Source organism: Sinocyclocheilus grahami, unplaced genomic scaffold (assembly GCF_001515645.1).
Source record: "Sinocyclocheilus grahami isolate Dianchi unplaced genomic scaffold, SAMN03320097.WGS_v1.1 scaffold791.1, whole genome shotgun sequence".
Lineage (NCBI taxonomy): Eukaryota > Metazoa > Chordata > Actinopteri > Cypriniformes > Cyprinidae > Sinocyclocheilus > Sinocyclocheilus grahami.
Genome location: NW_015505970.1, coordinates 636,423 through 646,730, shown reverse-complemented (window position 1 = coordinate 646,730; position 10,308 = coordinate 636,423). Strand labels below are relative to the sequence as shown.

The following is a 10,308-nucleotide window of genomic DNA, read 5'->3' as shown; positions in this document are numbered from 1 at the left end:
TGAATTTACAACATTTATTTTACCAACCAAACATGTTAGAAGTACACACACATAAATTTAAATAAAGACGAACCCCGGCTGGCTGGCCATCAGTCCCTTTCGCTGTGTCAGACTTAACTTTGTTTGGTTTTCGTCTTCAAAATCGGTGTTTCCCAACCTTTCTTTAGTCGCGGCACCCTTTGGAAAGTCAAGTTTTAGTCAACTAAAAGTCTGAGCATTTTAGTCTTATTTTAGTCAGAATTATCCATGACTATTTTCGTCTAGTTGTAGTTGACGAAAAAAAAAAGTGATGTGACATGTGGCCAAGTATAGTGACCCATACTTGGAATTAGTGCTCTGCATTTAACCCATCCTTAGTGCGCACACACGCAGCAGTGAACACACACACCCGGAGCAGTGGGCAGCCATTTATGCTGCGGCACCCAGGGAGCAGTTGGGGGTTCAGTGCCTTGCTCAAGGGCACCTCAGTCATGGTATTGAAGGTTGGAGACAGCGCTGTACATTCACTCCCCCCACCTACAATATCAATGAATGGGAGGGCAGCATTACCAGAGTTGCCCATTTAACACACCTTGTTACAGCACAGTAGGGCTATTGCAGACAGAAACAATACTGTACTACATAGATGTTTCCTGTCAGCTCGATTTTTGAGTGGACTTTGCTGTTCCGATGAGCATGAACCGTATATGAGTGGAGCACTCACATGGGCCGTGAGCGACTGAGCGGAGCACACACGCATAGAGCGGGATAATACACAGAGCATCACACCACGTGAAAGTAAATCCTGAGTGGTGAACTAATTTTCGGCAGCCGGAATTACAGTGCATCTCTAATTATTGGCGACATTAGAAATTTATATTATATAATAGCTGCTTTTTTGAACATTTTAGCAATTTAAAAATATTAAAAAATGATTTTTTACACTGCACCCCTGCTCTCGACAGACGTGGCACCCCGGTTGGGAAACACTGGTCTAAATAATGCCGCGAGTGGGGCTTGAGGAAGTGACCTGATGCAGCCCCTGAAGTGAGACACAGGAAACAGAAATACTACAAAATAATAATAATAACGCGACTAAACGAGACGAAATAACGTTATAACATTTCGTTTCATCTCGTTTTGGTCAATGAAAATGAAGAGACATTTTAGCATAGTTTTTATTTTGTAAACCACATTTAGTCTCATTTTTATTCGTCAACAATATTGCATTATACATTTAATTATAGTCATCATCACATGACCAGCATTTACGTTGCGTCTCGTCTCATTTTCATCACGTGATAAATGTTCGTTGATGACGATATTTAGTCATAATTTCCGTTGACGAAAGCAACACTATTAACGACAACAGCGAACAAGAGGGAGAATGTGAACACTGTGTGCTCAGGCGCTGCCGTTCTCAGCGCTGTCAAAATAAAAGTCCCGCCTCGAACGCATCGGCCAAACAGGAAAACTTATCGGCCGATGCCGATATTTAAAAAAAAAAAGCCAAATATCGGCCATGGCGATATATCGGTCGACCACTAATTTTGATTGGGCAAAACATAAAACCTAGTAAACTGATACTTGAGGGAAAGGTTTTGGTTAACCTGTTGCATGTATAAAAGTGTCATGTCTCAAAACATGAGTGGTTCTTCCCTCAACCTTGTGTAGACTTGACCAACTGGTGTTGAATGACACAAGCAAATGCAGCTCTGTTTTGATAACCAGTGTCAAGAAAAATTGTGCACACCTACTTGAATTGTAAAACAACAGCACATTCTTACTAACATGTCAAGATTAAACCAATGGCTATGAAGTATCTGATGGTAAGTCACGTGAGTAAACTCATCCCATCTTTAGTGCAGTAGGTTATCTGAAAAAGTTGTTAACTACTAGACCGGATGCAAGTAAAGACAATAGTTAGGAAACAAAACAGGTTTCTGCGTTGATTCAAAACTTAATCTTTTGCTTCAGAAATTGTAGTCTATTCTGAATTGATTTGCTTTTTAAAATTTAATTCTCAGAGTAATTTTAAAGGGGTCATATGATGTGATTTCAAGGTTTCCTTTCTCTTTGGAGTGTTACAAGCTATGGAGTGCATAGATAAGATCCCTAAAGTTGCAAAGACTAAAGTCTCAAACCCAAAGAGATATTCTTTATAAAAGTTAAGACTCGTCCACGCCCTCCTAAAACGCCTCGTTTAAACCCGCCCCCACATGTCTACATCACGATGTGGGAAGATTTGCTAAAAAGACAGTATAAGTCATTATAATCAGTAATTATGTCCCCATTGGACGTAAAAAAATGCCTCATTTGTAATGGGTTTTATTGTTTTTGTCTTGTCTCGTCGCGCCGGGACCATCACAATATGGAAAGGGGCGTAACATTTCCGTCACACGCTTGAGGTATTTTGAGGCCAATCACAACGCACTGGATAGCTGGCCAATCAGAGCACACCTCGCTTTTCAGACCGATGAGCTTTGTAAAAATCGACACGTTTCAGAAAGGCAGGGCATAGAGGAGAAACAATAATGTACAGTATGTGGAAAATAATGTGTTTTTTTAACCTTAAACCGCATAAACACATTTCATTACACCAAATACACCAAATAATGTCTTTTTTAGCAACATCATATGACCCCTTTAAGGATGTCTGAGTGGAGTATAAAATCTTTAATTAAAGGGATTGTTCACCCAAAAATGTTTTACTCACCCTCAAGTTGTTAGAGTTCCTTTCCTCTGCTCAACATAAAATAATTTATTTTGAAGAATGTGTTTAACCAAACAGTTGCTGGTCCCCATTGACTTCCACATAATAATAAAAAAAAATACAATGAAAATCAATTGGGACCATTAACTATTTGATTACATTCTTCAAAATATCTTCTTTTGTGTTCAGCAGAAAAAAGAAATGGGCATGTGATCACAGAATTTAGATTTTTGGGTTAACTATCCCTTTAAGGTAGTTGTATGTCATGGTAACATTGTATGTCATATTATAGTTATCTTGCTGGAAAATGAATGAAATAAAATGATTGGTTAAATAGCTATGAGGTAATGTCTATATATGGATGATCTAGTGATTTAAATATGTAATTTCACTTGTTTATTTTTAAGTTTTTGTTTAGAACTGTATAGATGCAAACCAAAAGATCGAATTATTCATAACAAAAATGTCTGGTATTAAAGTTAAAGCAAAATCTGTACTGTTCCATAGACAGTTCTTTGTGTGTGTGTAGATAGAGGGTGCTGCAGTTCAGAGGGGCTGAAGTGTGAAGGGCAGCAGTGGCGTTACATTTTTCATCTCATTTCCGAACTTCCATCTGGCATCTTCCATTTTAACACCTGTTAGCACGTCGTTTTTTTTTCATTTTGAAGCATGCATTATCTTTTGGGAGCTGGTGCGGGCAGAGAATGAGTGTGGCGAGTGAGATCATCTGTAGTGTTGGGATCCGCCGTCCCCTGTGATTCCCACAGAATACTCTCGTTATTGCTAAAGAAAGCCGCCACCATTTCAATGTTGCTTTAATTTCCTTTCAAGGTAAGTGCTGTAATATTAGACCTTGAACAGCAGCTGCTTTTTTTTTTAAATATGCAACATTCCTGCTGCTTGCTGAGTTGCTGCAGGTGTTGACGTCACGCACACAGAGATGTGGTGGTTTCTGTGTGTATTCAGTTGTTATTAGGTAGGACTTCACATGCTGATGAATAGATGCTAAGACTCTGGAGTGTCCTGTGTGAGTGAATCAGTGCATTTGCATGAATATACATATGGGTGTCAAAGTTAGACATAAGAATATCTTGGTCTCCACTGGTCTTGAACGAACACTCTGTCCGTTTACTCATTTGAATCAATTAATATTTGGGGTTTTAAGTTCCTAACCCAAAATATGAAAAATAAGATTTATGCTTGCCCTAGAAAACATTTATGTTGAACATAATGAGAAAAGACTGAACAATTCAATAATACAAAGACTAGTCATTTTAAAGGAATAGTTAACAGAAAAATGAATATTTTGGCATTTTCTCATCCATATGTTGTTTCAAACCTGTATGAGTATCTTTTTCTGTTGAACACAAAAGAAGATATTTTGAAGAATGTTATTAACCAAAGAGTTGCAGGTAGCCATGGTATTTGTCCCCCCCCCCCATACAGTTTTAGAACAATTTGAGGGCGAGTAAATGACTTAATTTTTAGGTGAACTTTCCTTTAATGGATCAGTCAAAACGACTCCCGAATCTGAATGGCTTCTGGTAGCATTTGAGACTTAGCTGAGAGTGATAGCAGATATTACATCATCTTTTGAAGATACATATTTGCTGTTTTTGAAAAAACATAAAAAAAGTACAATATTAAAATGTTAATGTTGTTTTGTTTAATATGTAGTTAGAGCCAATTATTGGCGGGTGGGTTCATTCTGTAGGAAGCGTGGCATCAATCACTTCTCTGAATTAGATTCAGTGTTATTGTGGTTATTTAGTAAAATGGCTTGATTAATGGTGTGATGCGATTTTGTGTTTCTCAGTTTGTTGAATGTGCCGCACACACAGTGACTCTTCAGAAGGTGGGCTGAGGTGTGTGTGCACTGGAGTCTTGATTGGGCTATTGCCTCGTTTCATAAGCCATAATTGCAGATGACATTTAACAGATGTCAGATTAATCCGGAGAGAGGCTGGCTTGATTGGCTTGGAGTCATGTGACTTAGAAGACCATGCGCGCGCACACACACACACACACAGACACACACACACACACACACACTGACAGGCACATTTCCTGAAAATATCTAAAAGTTTGGCTGTACAATGTATGTAAAATGTCATTTTTGTTTCAGTTAAAGTTTTTTTTGTGTGTGTGTGTGCTGCTTTATTTTTTCCCTACAGAAGTTGAATGCATTGCTAATGCCTTTTCATGTTATTTTTACAAATCATTTTTAGATTTATTTTATTATCATAAAGGTGGGTTTTATTTTATCTATTGCCAGTTGGATTTGTTTTACTAAGATTTATTATCTAAAAAATAACAAAAACTTTTTTTACTTTTATGCAATCATTTACAAATTTTACAATAGATTTTCCTAACAGAAGATCTTTTATCTTTTGCGAAACATTTTTTTCTTTGTTTACATTTTGCGCAATCATTTACACAATAGATGTAAATGATACAAGAACAAGTATCTTGTTTGTTACTACTAGCTCTCGTTATGTAGCTTTAATTACTGATAATCACCTTTTTTTTAATCATTAGCCAGCAAATCCCTGGTAAACATTGCAAGGGTAATGAAAGTTGCAAGTATGGAGTGTAGCTTTATTTAATCGATCCAAGTGGCTGCTCAAAATGGACTCACTCACAGATTCTTATGTTCGTTACATTTTGGATTTGATCGAAAGTGGTGATGTATCATTGGTCGAGTTGTTTACTTTGTAATTAGTTGATTGTTCCACCAGTGCAATCTGTTCTGGCCGATTTGCCGACCAGTTTCGGTAGGTGGGCACTATAGCATCGATCAGCCAGTCATAGTGTTCAAGAGCCACCTGATGAGTTTCAATGGATCAACAGGTTTAACGGTTTCAGATTATGTCAGTAACAATCATTATAATCAGCACTGTCAGAAACAACATGTGTGTTCATGTAGTGATGTGCTCTTCAAGACTCAAATGTGCTCATCTTCTTAATATGAATTATTCCTACCCACAATGCCCTGCTCTCTCCCCATGCTTGCTTCCGCCTCCTTGATTGGGTGCTGATTATGATTGCTCTTGATTGTGCTGAAGAAGGTCTGTTGATGTTGTTTTCATTGGTAACCTGTATCATCCTGAGAGAGAGTTTTGAATGTGTGCAGGAAGTGCGATGGCTCTTTGCGTGTGGTTAAATAAAGTCTTTGATATGTCGCCACCCTCAGCCTGCAAGTAAAGAACAGTGAAGAGCTCTGCACTGAAGAGGCGTCTGAGGCTTTGTTCTCACTGCAAACAGTTCAGATTTGTTTTTCAAATGTCCCTACATTAAATAGGTATTGCTCTTGTGTTGAGTAAAACTTGATTGCAAGCCATAGGGTTGTTTGTTTTGTGAGCTAATTGTTCTTTCGAGACTTTTTGAGTTCTTTTTAGTGAGTCAGATGAACTGGTAATCACAAACAACTGAATAGGTCGTGCAGGAAATGCATTGATTTAAAATTATGGGAACCCTTTAATTTGTGTTCCGTTTTTTTTTTTTTTGATTTGTGCTTTTATATTAACCTGAATAATTTTGTAAAACACATTTTTATTTCAACTTAAAATTTTTTTTTTATAAAAATATATATATTTTTGATAAAGCCTTGAAGTTTTTACATATCTTTTTTTAAATTTAGTACATTAATAAATAAGTATTTTTTTTAATAAAGAAATTCAACAGCACTTTAGGTTTTGTTGTGATTATTGAAATCCGTTTCAATTATCATAAAAATTCAATAGGATTGGATTCAGCTACTAATATTTTGGTGTTATTATAGTCATTTCACAACAGACATGTGCTCTTCCTCTATACAGATATTTAAGAGAATATCTTCTTTCTCTCCTTTTCTCTCTTCAGGTCCAGCAAAACCATGAATCTTTGCTCTAAATGTTTTGCTGGTAAGTTACTTACATCACTTGGTCTACAGTATATAATCACGATTATACGTGAATCTGTGTGTCTGAGCTGTGCTTGAGAGACACTCATGCTCTGTCTGTTATCCATCAGACATACAGAAGAAACAGCCAGACGAGGACTGCACTCCAGAGGCCGCCCCCAGCTCAAGCAATAGCCAATCAGCAGTCTTCTGTAACGAGACGAGCAGCAGCAGTAGCCAAACCCTGTCCTCCAAGCCAGCCAGCTCTGAAGAACCCTCGACAGAAGCCACGCCTCTTCCTGCACAGGACGGTGAGGACACACAAATTCTGTCTTCAAATAACTGAGATGATATTTCTCAGATAGTCTCAGATGGGCCCTAATCGTTTTAATATCACACAGCAGTCATAGAGAATGATAGACATCTGCAAGATAATACTGCAGTAATGCATTACATTATAATGTGTTTGTTTATTAGCTTTTAGGAATGTGAAATGGCCAAATCTGAGTTGAAGACAACCAGAAAGTCTGAATCCTTAGAGATCTAGACCAGTGGTTCTCAAATGGTGGGTTGCAGGGAAAAACACTTCTAAATAGCAACGCCAAGGTCATGGGTTTGATTTCCAGGGAACGCATGAACTGTTAAATGCAATGTATATCGCTTCGGATAAGTGCGTCTGCCAAATGCATAAATCTAAATCTTATATCATTCTCTCTCTCCCAGAAGTCTCCAGTACAGACACAGCTCGTGGCACGCTATCCACTCCTACAAAACGACCCTGCGACTCAGGTACACCTCACCACTGTTCTTGTGTATGTGTGTGTGAGGCAGCTTTTAATAATCGTCTAGCACATCACACCACTGAGGAACTGAGTTGTAAATGTACTTTTTTTTTAGTGAATCAATGCAGAAATGTATCATTACTTTACACATTATTTCCACCTCTCCATCCACAAAAAGAAAAGCTCTAAAACCACTGAAAGCTCTGGTTTAGACTGACTAACCAAGGTCAGAGAGAGCCAAATCAATAGAGTTGAATCTTTGGTCAAACCATGGCACTGTCTAGTGTATTTGCAAACTTTCTTCTGCCTCTGACATCCCTCTGCAGTGGCTCCACGTTATACCTGCTTCCTAGGACCGGGTGGTATGGCGATATATATTGATACACATCTGAAGCACGCACAGAAAGCCGCCTCTCAGACAGCATGTGATCACAAATTTAGTTCTCTTTTGCAGCTTATTGTGTTTACATGGTCAAATACACACAAAATGATGGCAAAATGCCCATCTTGGTCAGTATTCACATAAACACGGCTGGTTATGACACAATTTGATGTGTATCAGTCTATTACATCTGTGCATTAGGTCTTAAAGGGACAGCAGCCTAATTTACCTGCTGCTGTCTGTGTCATTAATGTTAATCAAACAACAAGAGAAAAAGAGTATAACTCACTGCTCTTGACTTAATAGCTCCTGTAACTTTAATAAGAATCAGTATGTATTTAATTCATATAGTGAAGACTATGCAGTGTTTTATTTTTATGTTTAATTAATACATTTGTGTATTATTTATTACTTAAAGTGATAGTTCACCTAAAAATGAAAATTCTGTCATCATTTACAAGTTCTTCCATACATCTTTATCTTTATTCAGTTGTGCAAAAAATATTAAATGGTAACCAAACAGTTGAAAGAAGTCATTGACTTCCCTAGTATAGAAAAAAATACTATGGAAGTTGATGTCTACCACCAACTGTTTGGTTACGAACATTTTTAAAATATCTTCTTTTGTGTTCAACAGAAGAAAGAAACTCATATATGTTTGGAACAAGTAGAGGATGAGTAAATCACTGCAGAATTTTCATTTTTGGGTGAACTACCCTTTCAATTCTACTATTGATGAACGGCGATGCACTTGCAACTGCATAAGCATTGAAAAGTGTGTGTTTGTGTGTTCAGCCTCAGGTTCAGAGAGCGAGTCTTCTCCGGAGAAGCGTGTTCGTGTCAGTGAGGCCTCATGTTCTGAAGATTCTCCACGAGTTCCCAAGCAAAAGAACCGTCGGCGGTGCCATCGCTGCCAAACCAAACTGGAGCTCGTACAACAGGAGCTGGGGTCCTGTCGCTGTGGTTAGTATGGTCGTCATCTTATGGCTTGTCGTCTGTGAGATGATGTGACAAAACTGTAATGCTTCCTGATTCGCATGCGTGAAGTCTGGACAGCTTTGTTGATGGCAACGAAAGTTTCCGAGTTTTGTCGCATCACATCACTAGTTCTGAGATGCGTAGAATGATATAAATGATGGGCTTTCCAATTCTGCCGATTCCATGTGGGCTTGTTCATTCCTCACCTGACTATTTGCAATTTCAGTGAGAACTTTTCGATCCCTACAGAACTAAAGGAGTATATTTAACCGCCCCTGATCATTTAAATTTGAGACACTAACTGTAGGTAATGAAATAAAGGGAGCATTTAAACAAGATTGCACCATTAAGATCAGTTTTCCTGGATGTGCTAGTTATTTTTTGTCTTGTTTTGTTAAACTGAAGGTGGTATTGTAAATCATCAGTCTAATGACAGTTCCCACTGTTCTGCTAATACACTTATGGATCTGCATGGATGACAGCTCACATCTGAGTCATTATCCCGCTGGGGTTTATCTCAGACAGGACTCCTGGAGTTATTTGATACCAAAAACTAGGGTTAGGAAATCTGTTTGGATGAACAGTAACGTATAATAAACTGCAGTCCAGTGAGCAAGTAATGGATTTTAAAGGAATTGTTCAAACTAAGGATGCACCAAAATGAAAATTCTGGGCCGAAATGAAAACCGAAAATTCTGGATGCACTTTGCCGAAAACCGAGACCAAAAATGCTTTTTAATAATTATTTTTTATTTTATTAAATTATGAAAAATAATTTTGTAAGACTTTTTAATTTAACCCAATAATTTTAATGATACTGAATGAAAAAAAATACAAGCCAATAAAATAATCACACTTTTACGGAAAAAAAAAATTGGACCGAAAATATATTAATATTAAATATCAATATATTATTTTTCTTCAGTTCTATGCAACAGAATCAGATTTAACTGAAAATTTTTTGTTTAATTATCCAAATAATTGATAGTCCTACAAAACTATTTTTATCAGAGCATGTGAGCAGAGCATAGCTTCACGAGAGGGCAGCGTCATTTTACCAGCGCTGCTCAGTACAACTGTACTTCACCATGTTACATCACAGTAGTGTTGTATTGCAAACAGAAACTAGGCTTGCCGCGATAGACGGTGCTGACGGTGATACTGGTGTTAAGCCGCAACACCGGTTACGTCACTTGCCCACCGACCCCCACCGTCGTTTAGATTTTTTTATAGTAATAAAAATCATTTAGTTCAGTAAAGAACAGACACTACAATTAAAAACTGAATGCAGCTGGTCAATGCAGCGTGCCGAACGACAGTCGCATCACAGATCAGATTTCATTTCTCCAGTGAGGAGAGTGAGTCCAGCTGACTGACAAGAAGAGTGAGGTGAGGTGAGACAGACAAGATGATGGCGGATGATTTAGTTTCTAAAAGAAATGCAAAAGCGCCTGTTTGGTAGTATTTTGGATTTTGAAAAGCCTGTTGACATTTGCCGTTTATTTTAAATTTTTTTTAAACATTTGTTTCTTATTTAATTGGTTCCACAGTGTTTGCTGATTTTTACTTTATTTAAACTTTGTGTCATTTATTT

General features: G+C 37.7%; 1 protein-coding gene across 7 annotated transcripts in view; it reads left to right on the top strand.

The window, feature by feature from the left end:
* LOC107561772 (AN1-type zinc finger protein 3-like) overlaps positions 1 to 10,308 on the top strand; it is a 24,525-nt gene that overhangs the window by 4,320 nt on the left and 9,897 nt on the right. For all 7 annotated transcript variants that reach the window (XR_001605905.1, XM_016246249.1, XM_016246247.1 and 4 more), the window contains exons 2-5: positions 6,554 to 6,594; positions 6,704 to 6,883; positions 7,296 to 7,361; positions 8,532 to 8,699. Coding sequence is in view for 6 of the 7 variants with exons in the window: in XM_016246249.1 (XP_016101735.1) it covers positions 6,554 to 6,594; positions 6,704 to 6,883; positions 7,296 to 7,361; positions 8,532 to 8,699 (455 nt within the window). In the remaining variant the exon portion in view is untranslated. The remainder of the gene's footprint in view (positions 1 to 6,553; positions 6,595 to 6,703; positions 6,884 to 7,295; positions 7,362 to 8,531; positions 8,700 to 10,308) is intronic.